Genomic DNA, 17,081 nt, shown 5'->3' with positions numbered 1-17,081 from the left:
GTAACAGGGGCTTCCTGTGTGCCAAGCACTATAATAAATTCTTATGTTTACTTTGTCACTTAGTCCTTACAATATCCCCACAAAGTTGACTATTACTTCTGTTTTACAAATGAAGCTGAGCTGTAGGGAGGTTCAGTAGCATGTCTGATTCCACGGCTGTAGTGTTGAAACCTACACTTGATCCCAGATCTGACTCCACTCAAATTTGCTGTCCAGAATCGCGTGTCTTAGGGTTTGCCTTTACCAGGCCTGCATGCAGGCACTTACACCACATTTAGGCTTGGAGTTTCTTTCCTTTGTCTTTGAGGAGAAGGCAGATGGGGGAGGAAAGTGGGTCCTTCTGGGACTGAAGTTATTTCATATTTGGGCTGCAAAGGCAGTTGACCCTTTCTCATTCACTTCCTGTGGCTCCATCCATGTCAGAGCTCTGGCTGGATCCTCTGCCTCCTCCCTGGGAGCCTCGGCCTGCTTTTCAGAACTGACATTCTTTCGTTGTTTCTTTTAGCATCCACTCAAAGCGGAGCTCAGGGTGATGGCTGAGGGGCGAGAGCTGATTCTGGACCTGGAGAAGAATGAGTAAGTGGACTTCTCCTTTGTCTAAAATGAGACAACCCACTTGTGTGTCAGCGCTGGACGCAGGTGCCACTGGCTTGGAAGGAAGTAGTTAATGAAGTGACCCAGGCTGTCAACCTGTAGTTCATTTATTGGGAGCATTTTTGCAAAGCCTGCACTTCCACCATCTCTTGACTTGCTGTGAAATTACTGGACTGTTTACCGTCTTCCTTGAATTTCCTCAAGCTGGGGAAATTTTGGGGGCCTCTTAAGGTTCACTGTCTGTGTGTGTGTGTGAGAGAGAGAGAAACAGAGAGACACGAAGGAAGGGATGGGCTGGAGGACTTGGGCAGCTGTCTTACTCGCTCCAGCACAGTGCATGGCAGGAAGTGAAGGAGATGAGAGGAAAGCAGCAGAGAGGAGAGAGGCGAGGTGGGGTGTTTGGGGATTTGACGCTCAAACCCTGACTGCTCCTTCTCTTCTGGGTCAGCTACATCTGAGCTTCTGCCAATAAGGGCATGGTCAGCAGTCTCCTGGCTTCATCAGCCTGGTTCTTCCATATCCCCAACCTCATTTGTCTTGGGTGGCTGCCTCGCTCAGAAATATTTCCACATTGATTTGCTGTCAAGCACAGTTGTATCTTGATTGATGTTATTGAGCAGGTAAATAGACATAAGGCGTGGCTGCATGTGTTGCCCATTTTTTGACCAATCCCAGTCTGTTTTGGGCACTGGAGAGCTTTCCTTACTTGGCCAGGGCCCTCTGAAGGCTTCTGCTGTCTCCTCATCAACAGTCCTGCTTACATTCTGCCACACAGACCTTGCAGATAAGGCTGCATGGCTCAGTGAACTGCCTGTCTCCTCTTGGCAGCCTGTGGAGTCCCCTGGAAGCAGATGAGTAATCACACACATCACTGCCAAGAAAGGGATAGATAGGGACCTTCCCATATCCAGAAGGATGGGAATGACTGCTCAGCTTGGGTGGAAAGCAAGAATATAAATTATTCCAAATTTGGGCTTTTTGGACACTTGCGGAGGAGGATGCGTGGTGTTGGAAGTGCATTATAAGCATGACTTGAGCAGTGTGTGCAGTGCTCATCCATGTCTTTCCTTTGCCTCCAGGATGCGGTGGCCTTTAGGAAGCCAGAAAAATGGGCATCTCAGTCATTTTTGCTGCTTTCCTCCTTGGAGTGAAAGCAGTCCTTTCCTCGTGCCTTCGTCCTGAAGTAAAAGCGGCCCAGGAATGTGTTCTCTCTGTTCCACTTCCCTGGAATAGACCTGGCTGGCTGTGTTTGCCGAGAGCGTAGGCCCTGTCTGCCTGGGATTTCTCCTTGCATTGTCTTCCTCTGGTCTTGCAGGGAAGTCTCTCAGAGGGTGTGTTCTTAGTCTCTCTCAGGTCCTATTTCAGTTTCGTACAGTCCCAGCCCTCTAGCTCTAAACTAAAGGTTTCCTATTGCTACCTCCATCTCAGCCGTCCTCTCCTGCCTCCATTTAGAGTATGTGACTCCTCAGCTTCCTCTGAGCTGCCCATGTGATGGGGTTGGTGTCATGGACAAACTCTTGGGAGTTGGATTGGCCAGGCAAGGACCCCGAGACTCATCCTTCCCTCATATTTTGTAATCTTTATAAGAGGTCATAGGAAGTTAGGGCACAAAAGTGCCTTGGAAAACACTGAGTGCAGCGATCGTGTGCGTGGAAGCAGAAACTTCAGCTCAGAGAAGGAAAGGAACTTGTCTAAGGCCACACAGCAAGTAAAGGGGAGAGATGAGATGAGGATCATTTGGGTCACAGAAACCCAGATTCGGCTTACTAGCTGATTAACCCGGGGACACATTGCTGGGTCTTTTGGAGTCTCAGTGTCCTTACTTATAAAATGAGGATAGTAACACCGGCCTCATAAGCGTGGCTATGAGGGCTAAATGCAGTGATGTACACAAAGTGCTTACAGAACACACAGTAGATAATTGACTACTAGTGTGATTTTTTTTTTTTTTTTTTACCATCCCATTCTGAGGTTCCAGAGGAGAGCCCGGAAATGTGGTTCAGTTGTCTGCTGCCGGGAGCAGCTCTCTTGTTTCCCAGTGATCAGCAGTGGGCTGGATATGGTTCCTGGCCTCTTCCAATTGGCAGAAGGCAGGAGGTCTGACAAAAATGGAAGCAGCAGAGCCAAGCAATATGACCTCACCAGGTATCCCTAGGGAAGGCTTCCTGCTATTTTCGTCTAAACTGGGCTTTTTGTTTTTGGACATGTGTTAGCAAGCGGAACTCCAACTGCACACGACTTCCTAGTGTGTTTACTTCCCAAAGCCCTTTCATTCATGGTGCGTGCGAGCCTGGATTCAAAACAGATTGGGGGGGGTGGGGAGGGGTTTGGAGGAGGTGTGGCTTTTCTGATTTTCAAATCTTATTAAAAAAATGGTAAACTTTTTATCATCCTGTGATATTTGAGGGGAAACTAGGCCCCGTGCTAAGGAATCCTCATGCTCTGATTCTTAATATCCTCAATTGATTCATTCATCTTCCTCATCTCGGATACATCTATAGCATTCTAGGCACCAGAGCAGGTAGTGCAGATCCAGCTGTTGGTAAAATAGGTCTACCTTCTTGGAGCTTGTATTCCAGTAGGGGTGAGCAATAAATAAACAAGCAAATGGTGACAACTGCTATGGAGGAAACAACGAAGCATTAGGGCTCTGAAGAGGGAGCGAGGTGCTGTTTGGAACGGCAGCCAGAGCCAACCTTGGTGGTGAATTGATATTTGAGTCCAGACCTGAAGGAGCTGAGGAAGTGAGCCACATGAACAGCAGGGAGATGACGGTTCCAAGGAGCAGGAACAGCTGCCGAGTTCAAAAACGCTACTAGACTATGAAGGTTTCCCTTCCCAACCACATTCCCCCACATGTTAGATTCTCAGGCCTAGACTATGAAGGTTTCCCTTCCCAACCACATTCCCCCACATGTTAGATTCTCAGGCCTCCCAGGAGCAGTGGACAAGGACTCCTGGAACTGTGAGGGCAGGGAGAGGACATTTCTCATTTCTTTCTCATCATCCCGAGGTGTCTGGCCTTCTCTCATTTAATCAAAGCCCAAGTGCTAATGCGTGGCCCAAAATAGCTGTGAGCCAGCCTTTAATGGAATTCACACGTGGAGAGATTGCCAACAATGGTGAGGATGCAGGAGTGTGGGGCTTGGGCCAGGAACCAGGATAGCAAATGGGTCTTCAGCTCAGGCAGCAGACGCCCCAAGGTGCCTCAGTTCCATAGCGTGGCCGGCGGCAGCCTTTTTCCACTGTGAAGCCGCTCAGGATAAACGGCCGACATTCCCACGGGGGACACACACCCTTTCTCCTACAGATTGCAGGTGGAAAAGAGTGACATCACAAGGATAATCTGAATGTGGCTTCCATGTGGGATCCTGACCCTGCCACTTACTAACTGTATGTCCTTTTCAAGCCTCAGTTTCCTTATCTGGGATATAATATATCTGAGTTCCACACTTAGAGCCATGGGGAGGACAAAATGAGAAAGGGGCCAGCGTAGTGCCTGACTTGTACTCTGTATACCCTGTAGGAGGCAGCTATTTTTTTCTTGCTTGTGGTTTTTTAATTGCAAAAGCAATGCATACTCATTGTGAAACTTGTAGCAGTACCAAAGTATAATGAGTAAAAGAATGAAAGCCTCCCGCCCACAGGGCCCACCATGGACCTGTTCTCTGTGAGTGAGAGCATGCCCATAGATACGCACGGGCACAGTCACACAGAAGCACAGCCAGGCTGCTACTTTTGTGATGACTCAAGAGCAGAAATGAGACTGTACTGTACATATTGCTCCACACTTATCTTTACAGACTCAACTGAAGTGATGAAGGTAGTATTCTGCTCTAATAAAATATATGTTCCGTTTTGTTGTTCAGTTGCTCAATCATGTCCGACTCTGTGACCCTGTGGACTGCAGCACTCCAGGCTTCCTGTCCTTCACAGTCTCCCAGGGTTCGCTCAAACTCATGTCCATTGAGTCAGTGATGCCATCCAACTATCTCATCCTCTGTCGCCCCCTTTTCCTGCCCTCAATCTTTCCCAGCATCATTGTCTTTTCCACTGAGTCGGCTCTTTGCATCAGATGGCCAAAGTATTGGAGCTTCAATTTCAGCATATGTTCCCTACTGCTGCTGCTGCTAAGTCGCTTCAGTCGTGTCTGACTCTGTGCGACCCCATAGGCGGCAGCCCACCAGGCTCCCCCGTCCCTGGGATTCTCTAGGCAAGAACACTGGAGTGGGTTGCCATTTCCTTCTCCAGTGCATGAAAGTGAAAAGTGAAATCGAAGTCGCTCAGTTGTGTCCGACTCTACGCAACCCCAAGGACTGCAGCCTACCGGGCTCCTCCGACCATGGGATTTTCCAGGCAAGAGTACTGGAGTGGGTTGCCATTGCCTTCTCCTAGTTTTATGTTTATTCACACCTATACTGATCATTTGCAAATGTTGGTGCATAGCTGTGGTTAGCAGAACCTGACTTGTGACTGGGACTCTGTGGAACAGTGGACAGAGTACTGAGCTCAGAGACAGGTGATACAGAATTGGTCAGCAAGCCAGTTGGCCCTGCTGGGCTTCCACCTTCTCATCTGTTGTATGGGGGTTTTGTCCCAGTTAGGCTCTATGAGCCTTTCCTGCACTACCTGTTTAAAGGACACTGCGTAAGTGGAAAATGAAAAAGAAGTCCCTGCCTCAGGGCATTTGCTCCCCAGTTCTGGAGACATTCCTGGAAAGAGGGGGCAGTGAGATACAGGCAAATACCCCCAAAACCACAGAAGCTGAGGATGAACTGCTAACTCAGGACCCATTGTTTAAGCAACATAAACACAAGGAAGAAAATTACAGGGAAGAAATTACAGGCTGCTATTTTCATAACCCACAATTTTGAGGCATAAATCCATAATATTTGTCTTCCGTGTAATTTCCCCCAGACACTGAGGACTGCCTCATCAATCCAGAAACCATACTGGACAACAACTTGTTTGCTGAAATCAAATGGAGTCTTTCTTCACTGTAGGCATCTGGACATCTGGATGCCTCCAGGAAGATATAGGCCCTGACTCTCTCCCTTCTCACTTTTTCCCCAAAGGAGGGCACACTGAACTGTTGAACCTGCTTGCAGGATGCTCAAGGTCATCTTCAAAAGCAGATAAGCAGCCCAACCAGTGGGCGCTATGCCTAGAGGACCTTCGGCCACCTACTTCTCTCTGCTCATCCCTTAAACACGTTCTGGAACTGTCATCTCTTCATCAGACTTCCTCCCTTGAGTCTAAATGATGCTAAGATTTAGATTTTGGCTTGGGAAAGGGAGAGATCCCTTGGTCTCACCACAGCCCTGTTAGCGAAAGAGAAACAGAGTTTGAACAAGCCTGACTTATAAGAGTGGGTATTTGTTTTCTTTTGTGTGTATATCTACCTCCAGACCTCAAGGGGAATAGTAATTGTCAAGGCAGAATTTAGGTATTTGGAGGTTTACTGGTTATTGTACCTACTACTACTTCTGACTTTCATCTCTCCTCGTATCTCTAACTTCTTTTCAGTCCCTCGGAGATATCTTAGGGATGGAGACTTTTTGTTATCCTGGAAATCAAGCTGCAGCCTGGAAAATGAATAGCTGTTCACTGCTAATGGAGTGATCCAGCTCCTTGTCTCTTTTTCTTCAACCCTATTTGAGTTGTATTTAATACTGGAGAACCCAAGAAGGGGAGAAAGGCAGAAGAGGAGTTTTCTCAGCAATAGGTTGGGTGGGTTAGTCACCACTGCTTACCATTGCACTTCTCTTCCAAGGAGGCCTGGTGGTAATACTAATACATAGTTGATCTGGAGCAAAACTCTGCATACCAGCCAGACCACGGACCTCTTCCCGGGTCCCTGCTTCCTTGTGGGTGAGGAATAGAGTTTAACATCTTATCTAGGATAAAGGACAGCTCTCTTTGACCTTCTCTTGTCAGGAGCTTCATTTATTGTTGGCAGAATTCAATTTCCTGGATCAAAGAGAAGCTTAAGAAAGGCTTAGGCATATCCCAGCACTCTCGGTAAACCATGCTTCACTGAAGTGCATTTAAATGAGTCACAGACATATGGCTTACATTTCACTTAAAATACACATGGCTTAAGAAATTGGAGGATATCGTTCTTTAACCAAGTATTTGGCAGATCCAAAGTATTCAAAATGTTTTTCCAAACTCAGCATACAGCTGGGCTCCCCATTCCCTGCAGCTGAGATCCTATAATTCCGTTAGACCAGTGCTGAGGAAACCGTTAGATAGATGGGTGGGGACATCAGAATTTGCAGAGAGCTGCCTCCAAGTGGCTGAAATTTTCTTCAAATATATATATATATTTTTTTGAAGTACCAGGAACTGGAATTAACCCTGCTGCATTGACTCTGAGGCAGTGAATGCATAAGTGGATTTAAATTCTAAGTGCTAGGTTAGGCACCTTGCCCCAGAGAGACCACATAGTCCTGTCTGAAATGCAGCTTCCAACTGTAGCTTTGTAGATGGAGATTGATCTCACGATTCCCATGTTGCCCAGAACCCCTGGAGTTGCAGACTGGATTGCCAGCCAATGTGATGTGGTCTTTCTAAAAGCTAAATTCTCAGCCCCACCCCTTAAGCAGGGGCTCCATTATTTCTGAATCATTAGAAACATGATACTGCTTTGTTAGGGTCCACTGTGTAAACTCAGTCTCAGTAACTGGAAATGGTGATCTGCGTGGATGCAGCTAGACAGTAGCTGGAAGGGAGTATCAGGCAGCACCCACAACTGTAATAACCTAGATGTGTTGATTTTTTTTTTTTTTTTAATTTTTAACTGGAGGATAATTACTTTACAATATTGTGTTGGTTTCTGCCATACATCAAAATGAATCAGCCATAGGTATACATACATCCTCTCCTTCTTGAGCCTTCCTCCCACTTCCCACAGATGTGTTGATTCTGAAGGCTGTGAGAACGTAAGGCAAAATGCCTAATCCATAGTAGGATAGGCTTGGGTCTTGGTGCTGGAAGGACCCAAATTCAGTCCCGGGCACTGACACTGTCTGGTTAGGTGGCCTTCAGCAAGTCACTTGTCTTCTGAATGTTGTTTCTTCTTTGGTAGTCACCATAATGCTCACTCATTAGTGAGCATTAACTGAGGGCCACTGACTGTGCAGAGGCACTTCACATACCATCTTATTTAATCCTCGTGGCAACCCTTTTGAGAAGGTATGAGTATTATTCACATTTTATAAATGGGGAGACTCTCAGGCGGAGCCAGGAATCAAACTCAGGTCCGTTTGCTTCTTACTATACTTTACCTCCACATAGAAAATGAAAATAACTTCATTGTGGGTAAGGTAGGCTGAGAAATATTCCCTACCCGCCAAAAGACCCACATTCTAGTTCCTGGAACATGAGACTATACTGCCTTATGTGGCAAAAAATAATCTTTCTAAGTGTGACTTAATGAAGGATTTTGAGAAGAGATGATTCTGGATTTTCTGAGTGGGCTGTAAATTCAGTCACTAGTATTTGTAAGAGGAAGGCACAGGGAGATGTGCTCACAGACCGAAGAGGAGAAGGCATTGTGACCACCGAGAGGGCAGCGATGCAGCCACAAGCCAGGGAATACAAGCAGCACTGGAGGGTGGGGGAGGCCAGGAATGAAACCTCTCAGACTGAGTCCAGCTTTGCTAATACCTTGACTTTGCATTCTTGACCTCCAGCACCCAGAAAGAATAACTTTCTGTTGTTAAAAAAAATTTTTTTTTCCTGGTTTCTTTTTCATCTTTTTTTCTCTTTTCTTTTTTTGGCTGGGGCAAGTGGGATCTGAGTTCCCTGACCAGGGATGGAAACTGTGCTCCCTGCAGTGGAAGCATGGAGTCTTAACCACTGGACCACCGGGGAAGTGGCTAACTTTCTATTGTCTCAAGCCACCCAATTTCTGGTAATTTGTTACGCACTGGGCACAGGAAACAAATCCACTATGTTTGTGAGCCTTAGAGATAATGTATTACGATGTGCTTAGTATCATTACAGTGCATAAGTAAGCTGGTTTTCAGTACATGTTAACTTTCATTAATGTAAAATCATGAGCAGACGTTTTCTAAAGTGTCTTGGTGATGCAAACCATTGCATATGGCCCCTGTGAGTGTTTTCAAGTAAGAATGACAAGAGAAAAACATGTTGAGACATAGCATGTGTGGTTACAGTTTGTCAGCGTTTCCCGAGTTCTGGGTCATGTTGTGTGATGCAGTCTGCCTTCAGGCAGCTTCTGGCTGAGGAATGATCGTCAGAAAGGGATAATGATATCATCAATCATGGTAACAGCTACAAAGTAGGAGATGCCTTTATAGCATGCTCTGTTGTGCAGTCTCTACATAGTTCATCTAATGGAATCATCACAGCAACCCTGTGGGTTGTTGTTACCTGCGTTAGTCCTGTTTGGCAGATGGAGACCCTGAGGCATGGGGCAGCACGAGTTGGTCACAGTCACCTGGGTGGGAAGGGTAGAGCTAGATCTCTTTGACTCCAAGCCCAGGCTCTTAGCTGTGGCCTCAGATTGCCTCGTGGAAGCCCTGTCCTTACTCAGTATGCTCTTCGATGAACACTTGGTGTTCTCTGATATTCTGCCTGCCTTCTTCCCTTTCCTTCTGCCTTCCCTGGTTGGATTTGGATTTCAGTGGATTGTAATGATGTAACCTCGGCATGTTAGATTCAGAGTCTGGCTCCTTGTACCTACTGGAGGTGTAAGCTTTGACAAGTTGCTTTACCTTTGCAAGTCTCAGTTTCCTCATCCACATGATGGAGCCAATAGTAGTGGCCACCTTGTCAGATGTGGTGTGTTATTCGATAATGCAGCGCTCTTCGAGGACTTACTCTGTGCCTGGTGCACTGTGAGAGCCCAAGAGTCGCTATTATTTGTATTTTGCAGGATGAGAAAAACATTTAAGAATGTAGTAAGAGGGAATTCCCCTGAGGTGGTTTCCAAATGTAATTAGGAAGACGACCTTAAAGTCCATTGCCCTTGGGAGGAAACTCACTTCTGCTCCCCTGCTGTGCCCTGTTTGACCTAACTGTATCTCCAGAATACAGCTTTGCAGGGTTGTCCAGTCGGCCAAACTGTACCTCTTGTCTCTGCCTGCAGAATCTGTGCCCTCCCTAGGCGAGGCTCTGAACTGTCTGATAAGCAGGTAGAATTTGTTCACCATTTCCGGCTCTATCTCCTTCCAGGGACCTGCAGCCAGGGCTGCCTGTGTAGCCAGGAAGGATGTCCATGGTTTTCTTTTGTCTCAAGCTTATTTCTCCTGGCAGCCCTTCAGCAGGAGCACAGGGTAAAATGAATGGAAGGAAGCTGTCAACTGCCCTGTTGGCCTTAGATGGACCTTTGTCAGAGCAAAGGGAAGCTGTGTATTTGGAGGAAGTCGGGAGTTGATTCTTGAGTTTGAGGAACCCTTGACCATCAGCTGTTTACCTTAAGATAACGATAGCTGACATCCAATGAGTGAACATTTACCATGAGCATACTATTTTACATAGTTTTTTTTAACCCTGTATATATTTCCATGTAAATTTATCCAAATGGGGTCATACTATAGCTTAAGTTTTATTATCTATTTAAAAAACTTTTTTGAAATACAGCATAAGAATCATCAATTATTTTTTTAAAAATTACAGAAGAAATTTTTGGAGTGTTTGAAACTTTGTCAATAAAATTCTAGAAAAAATTACATAAGTAATAAAGTTTTGGGCTTCCCAAGTGGCTCAGTAGTAAAGAATCTGTCTACCAATGTTGGAGACTCCGGTTTGATCTCTGGGTCGGGAAGATCCCCTGGAGAAGGAAATGGCAACCCACTCCAGGATTCTTGCCTGGGAAATCCTATGGACAGAGGAGCCTGGTGGGCTACAGTCCATGGGGTCACCAAAGAGTTGGAAGCGACTTAGTGACTGAACATCAAAATAAGGTTTTAAAATAAATGAGATCATACTTTATGTACCATTCGTAATTTTCTTTTTAATTATTTGGCTTCAATACCCTTCCACATTAGCTTATTTATAGACCTATTTCATTCTTCTTAATGATGACAGAGGATTCCACTGAATGGTTTCTCGCTGTTACAAGTAATGCTGCCATAATAGTCTTATGCATAATCTTTAAACTTATTTGCAAATATTAGTGTAGGATAAATACCTCACAGTAGAACTGCAAGGTCATATAGCATATATGTCTAACATGTTTTAACTTTTGACGAATTGTGCTTCCCATTCCACAGATTCCTCCTCAAAGGCTGTACCACAGTTTGGGAGTCTCTTATGGATATATTTCTATGTAAATTTATGGGATCATTTTTAATGGCTGTATGATAGTTCATTTTATGTGTATGCCATAATTAACTTTTAAAATTTCTTATGATGATTTTGGGTAAACTCTGGGAGTTGGTGATGGACAGGGAGGCCTGGTGTGCTGCAGTCCATGGGGTCGCAAAGAGTCGGACATGACTGAGCAACTAAACTGAACTGAACTGATGATGGAAAATTATCAAATGCACACAGCAGTAGAGAGAATGATATAATGAATCCCCATATACCCATCATTCAGATTCAGTAAAAATCAGGATGCCATGATTAATTTAATCACCCATTTTGATGGGTATTCAAGCAATTTTTTCCTTTTGTTTCCCCCCCCACCCCCATTTTTACAAATAGTGCTAGAGTGGACACCTTCATGTTCTTTGAGAGGCATGTCTGGAGGATCACTTCCTAGATGTGAACCACTGGGTCACAGGGAATTTACACAGAACATGTGGGCAGATGAAGGCACTTTGCTTTTGGCTTCTGTGTAAGAAACCCACTGCCTGTGTTGAGAGAAGTTGTTTCACATGCTGTCACTAACTGGTTAGTTGCTGAGCTTGGGCAGTTGCTTTAAATCCAAACTTTGGGTTTTTTTTTTTTTTTTTACCAGCTTTATTGAAATGTACCTTACATACCACATAGTTGATCTGTTTAAATAAGTATGCCATTCAGTATTTGTTAGTTTATTTACAGAGTGGTGCAGCTATCATTATATTCTAATTTCTGAACATTTTCATCACTCTAAAAAGAAGCAATTAGCAGTGTTACAGGTTGAATGTGTTCCCCCAAAGTCATATGTCAGAGTCCTAACCCCTTCTACATCAGTGTCCTTATTTGGAGATAGTCATCGTGGATGTAATTAGTTGGGATGAGGTCATCCCGGAATAGCACCTAATCCAGTATGACTGGTGTCCATATAAATAGGGGAAATTTGGACACAGACGTGCACAGAGGGAGAATGCCATGTGAAGACTAGAGTGAAGTTATGTGGCCACAAGCCAAGGAAATAGTAGAAGCTAGGAGAGAGGCCTGGAACAGATCCTTCCCCAGTATCTTCAAAGGAGCATGGCCCTGCCAATGCCTTAATCTTATGTTTAACTTTTTAGAACTGTGAGATGATAAATTTCTATTTTTTTAAATTTCTAAGTCTGTGATACTTTGTTAAAGCAGCCTTAGCAAACGAATGTAAGCAGTTACTCCCCACGTTTCCCCAATGCCATCAGCTCTAGGCAACCACTAATCTGCTGTCACTATAGATTTGCTTACTCTGGATATTTCATATAAATGAGATTATCCAGGTTTTTTTTTTTTTTGGTGACTGGCTTCTTTCACTGTGTAATGTTTTTGAGTTTTTTCCATGTTGTATAGCATGCATCTGTATCTCATCCCTTTTTATTGCTTTATAGTATTCCATTGTATGAATGTACTACCCTGTGCTTATCCATTCGTCAGTTGATGGATCTCCTGCCTTTTAAGCCAGAGCTTACTTAACTCCACTCTACAAGTTTGATTTCAGCAAATTAAAAAAAAAATTGAAGTACAGTTGGTTTATAGTGTGTTAACAGCTGTAGTACTGTAAAGTGATTCTGTTATATATATATTCTATTAATATTCTTTTTATTATGGTTTATCAGAGGGTATTGAATACAGTTAAACACCATTCTATATATAATAGTTCACTACTGCTAACCCCAACCTCCCACTCCATCCTTCCGCCAGTCCCTCTCCTTTGGCAACCACAACTTGGTTCTTTATGTCCACAATTCTGTTTCGATTTCATAGAGAGATTCATTTGTGTTGTATTTTAGATTCCACGTGTAAGTGATATCATATGGGATTTGTCTTTCTCTTTCTTAGTTCACTAGTATGATAATCTCTAGTGGTACTCATGTTGCTGCAAATGGCTTTATTTGGTTCTTTTTTATAGTTGAGTAGTATTCTATTGTGTATGTATATATACCACATCTTTTTTTTCATGTTAACACTTATTGACATACATAGTTCTTTTTAAAATTAATCTTTTAATTTTTTTTACAGTATACCTTGTTGGTTATATATTTTAAATATAGCAGTGTGTGCTACATCTTCTTTATCCATTCATCTATTAATGGACATTAAGTGTTTCCATGTCTTGGCTGCTGTGTATGTATCTTTCTGAATTATAGTTTTGTCTGGATCTGTATCCAGGAGTGGGATTTCTGGATCATATGATAATTGTATTTTTAGTTTTCTGAGAAACCTCCATACTATTTTTCATGGTGACTGTACCAACCTTCATTTCCACCAACAGTGTAGGAGGGTTTCCTTTTCTCCACGTTCTCACCAGCATTTGTTTTTTGTAGGCTTTTTAATAATGGTCATTCCCACTGGTGTGAGATGGTACCTCATTGTAATTTTGATTTTCATTTCTCTAATAATTAGTGATGTTGAGCATCTTATCATGTACTTTTGGCCATCTGTATGTCGTCTTTGGAGAAAAGTCTGTTTTGGTCTTCTGCCTACTTTTGAATTGGGTCGTTTGTTTTTTTGTTGTTGAATTGTATGAGCTGTTTGAATATTTTGGAAATTAAGCCCTTGTCTATCACTTCAGTGGCAAATACATTCTTCTATTCTGTAGCTTATCTTTTTATTTTGTTTGTGATTTCCTTTGCTGTGCAAAAGCTTATAAGTTTGATTGGGTCCCACTTGTTTATTTTTACTTTTATTTCTATTACCTTGGGAGACTGACCTAAGAGAAGATTGGTATGATTTATGTCAGAGAATGTTTTGCTTATATTCTCTTCCAGGAGCTTATGGTGTCATGTCTTATGTTTAAGTCTTTAAGCCACTTTGAGTTTATTTTTGTGGGTGAGTGGATGTGTTCTAACTTCACTCATTTACATGCTTCTGTCCAAGTTCCCCAACACCACTTGCTGAGCCTTTTTTTCCATTGTATATTCTTACCTCCTTTGTCGAAGATTAATTGATGGTAGGTGTGCGGGTTTATTTCTGGGCTCTCTGTTCTGTTCTGTTGATCCACATATCTGTTTTTGTGCCAATGCCATGTTGTTTTGATTACTGTATCTTGGAAGTATTGATTTCAGCAAATATTGATTGAGCATCTCTGTGTAAAGTCCTGTGCTAGGTGTTCTAGGGAGTAGATGCAAAGGCCGTATCCTTGCCCTCCAGCTGTTTACTCTCTGTGGGAGAGAATATACTCACACAGCATAATCAGAGGCTGGTTATGGATTTATTTAATAGAGTTAAAAGTAAAGCGCCAAGGGAGCCATAAGGAAGAATTTCTGGTTGGGGGCTAGAGAAAGCTTCCCTAAGGAGGGTTCCTTGGAACTCTGTCTTGTGGGAGCAAGGAGGGGAGGCTTTGGGTGAAGGAGGGAGGAGAGATGAGTGGAAGAATGAGAAAGGAATTCAGACGGAGAAATTAATATATAAATATTTGGTCTGGATCTAGAGGAACCAAAACCGTAGTGCTAATAAACTCTTAGGAATTCAGTATTCCAGCTAGCCACATCATTGTATTTCAGAAGAGTGGTATGTGGCAGTGGGGAAGGGGTTTCTTGCCCTTCCACAGTTGGGCTACCTGAGGATTTGAGTGACTTAGAGTTTACTTTTTTTTTTTTTTTGGTCGTCTTATTTTTGACCTTGAGTTGGGTTCTCTCTTGCTTCTGGTAAAACCACATGGTCAGAGACGTAGGTATGATATTTTTAGGGAAGAGGCTTGAGGTGCAATTTAAAGCTGAGCTGTATTTCCTACACCTCGATGAGTAGAAGCTCTTTCTCCACCTCTCTCCATTGAAGGGAAATTTGGGGTGAGCTGAATGAATGGAGATGTACCTGGTGGATGGAGCCTTGGCCTGAGAGGGGCTGGTCTAAGGCAAATATAGCTTCTTCCACAACTCAGAGTGGGTGGGTGGGGTCTCCTGAGAAGCAGGGCCTGGAGAACAGGATGCAGATTGATGTATGCCTATGCATTTGGATTTGGGGGATGTGCTTAAAGTCCCACCTTACAGACCTAATTTTTCATCAAGGATGTGCCTAGATTATTCATCCAGATTCTGTGTAAGCTGGAGGATATCTCTGCTCTTCAGCATTTGTGCTTGGGAAATGGAACATGATTATCTGGAGAAGAGTTCTCCTCTATGGGAGGAGGAGACCAGTTCTGAGGCTTCTGGACTGGTTCTGTCCTGAGATTTAATCTGATTTTAAGAAGGTAACCTTTACTCTTTCTCTATTTAGAACTCAGTGACATACACACACCTTTGGTTAATACCTTGAATACTGAATGAACAGGCTTTTGGGTACCCTGGAGCAAATTGCAGGTCTTGCTCAAACTTACCTGGAAGCAGTTATTGGGTCAGAGAATCCCTGGTTTTACTAACAAGAGTCTCCAGTGTATTGGGCTTCAGTTATGGATTACTCATTGGGAATTCTTAACTTCCTGTCCCTCTTACTTTCTCTTCCTTCATTTAACAAATACTATGCGTACCAGCTATGTGGCTGGCATTGGGCTAGGTCCTAGGTGTTCCTGGAAGAGTAACAGCAAGCAAGACACTGTCTGCTATCTTGGTGCTTGCTCAGTGGAGGAGAAAGATAAGCCAATCATTACTGACCAGTGTGGGGCATGCTATGATGGGGGGAAGTAGAAGGTACTGTGGGAGCATGGGGAAGGGGACCCTACCCTGGCTCAGGGGTTGGGGAAGCCTTTGAGGAGGAAGTAAAGTAAAAGGAAGAAGTAGGGTGGTGGTAGAGGGGTGGTAGAGTTGGTTTATACAAGGGGGTGAGTTCCACCCAGGGCCAGTAGCAAGAACAAAGGCCTTTGTTGATGATGAAATTAGAAAGCAAGAGGAAGGAAATGGTCCAGGTGGGTAGGGGAGAGTCCTTGAAGGGCCTTGTCGCCTCATTAAAAGGGTTGGTGTGTATCTTGAGGGCAACAGGAAGCTGACAAAGACGATTTTAATAGCCATATCGTGACAGCATCCAAAGCATGTAAGAAAGATTACTTAGACTGAAGTTTGGAGGATGGATTGAAAGGGGCAAGACTGGCAATAGTAATCAGACCTATTCAAAAAGCTTTTTTAGAACCTGAGGGGGAGATGATGGTGATCTAATTTAGGGAAGAAGTTGCAGATGCAGGCAAAAGAGGTCAAATTCCAGAGATATTTGTAGGGTGGCATCATGGAGACTGAGAGATGGCTTGAATATGAGCTGAGGAAGAGGATGGCTTCCAAGGCCAATCTGAGGTTCCTGACTTGAGAAAGTAGCAGGACAGTGGTTTGAGCCCCAGGGTTTGTCCTTAGCTGGGAGCAGAACCTTGGATAAGCCACTTCTCTTCTCAGATCTTTAGTTTTCCCGTTAGTTGAAGGTAATAACCCCTAGTCATCAACTTTGAAGGCTTGTGGTGGTTGGGAATCCACTGATAAAATCTATGTGAAAAGTAGCATCCTATACTCTTTCCATGACCGTAAAAGTCCTGGCAGAAGCGAAGTGTGTCCTTACCCTGGTTATCTTTATAATTTGCACTCTTTGTATATAGACTTCCCCCCTTATCTACAATTCTAAGCACTTGGTCTCCCAGGAACTGGTGAGGCTTCGCTGAGGGCCTCCTTGTGGATTCTCAGATTGACTTTTGCTGAAAACAATGATATCATTGAGTGGGTGGAGCTGAGCCAGACTCCTCAGCCAGTTTAAGGAGAATTGGGGTCTTTATGACTTCTGTACTTATGGCTGTCTTCCAGGCCCCTCCGTAGCACCCATGTGCCCCACTGCCCCCTTTTCCTCCTCCTTTCACCCTCCTTGAGGTTACGGGTTTGCAGAAAATTGGCAGTCCCTATGTTTTCTTCTCTTGCATCAGTCTCCCTGGAGAGAGATCCAGATGGGCCACGGGGTAGAATGGCTGTATTATATCAGGCGTGGTTTCTCTTTCCAAGTCCCCCTTCCTGGGAAAGGAAGGACGAGTCTTGGGAAGGGATTCCCTTGGAGAAAGACTGAAGTGCTAGAGAAAGAGGGGCTCTAAGTGTTGGGAGAGATGTTAGATTCCTTGTATGCTAAAAGCTCTTTATCTGGCTTTAATGCTGGATTGGGGGCTTCGGTAAGAATGCAAAGGTAAAACTGGCCTTTCCTTTGTGTGATGACAGGAATATGGCTGTGGAAAAGGAGACCAGCAGTGT

At 44.0% G+C, this 17,081-nt stretch overlaps 1 protein-coding gene across 3 annotated transcripts in view; it reads left to right on the top strand.

Annotated features, from left to right (window-relative positions):
• The window catches only part of ADAM19 (ADAM metallopeptidase domain 19), a 91,894-nt gene that overhangs the window by 7,082 nt on the left and 67,731 nt on the right, over positions 1-17,081 (top strand). For 2 of the 3 annotated variants that reach the window (XM_061424175.1, XM_061424177.1), the window contains one exon: positions 506-576. In XM_061424175.1, the coding sequence (XP_061280159.1) occupies positions 506-576 (71 nt within the window). Of the gene's footprint in view, positions 1-505; positions 577-6,367; positions 6,466-17,081 lie in introns of those variants that run through there. The other variant, XM_061424180.1, reaches the window with a different exon arrangement.

This window comes from Bos javanicus, chromosome 7 (assembly GCF_032452875.1).
Source record: "Bos javanicus breed banteng chromosome 7, ARS-OSU_banteng_1.0, whole genome shotgun sequence".
Lineage (NCBI taxonomy): Eukaryota > Metazoa > Chordata > Mammalia > Artiodactyla > Bovidae > Bos > Bos javanicus.
Note: the sequence above shows the minus strand (reverse complement) of the source record. Positions and strands in the feature narration are given on the sequence as shown.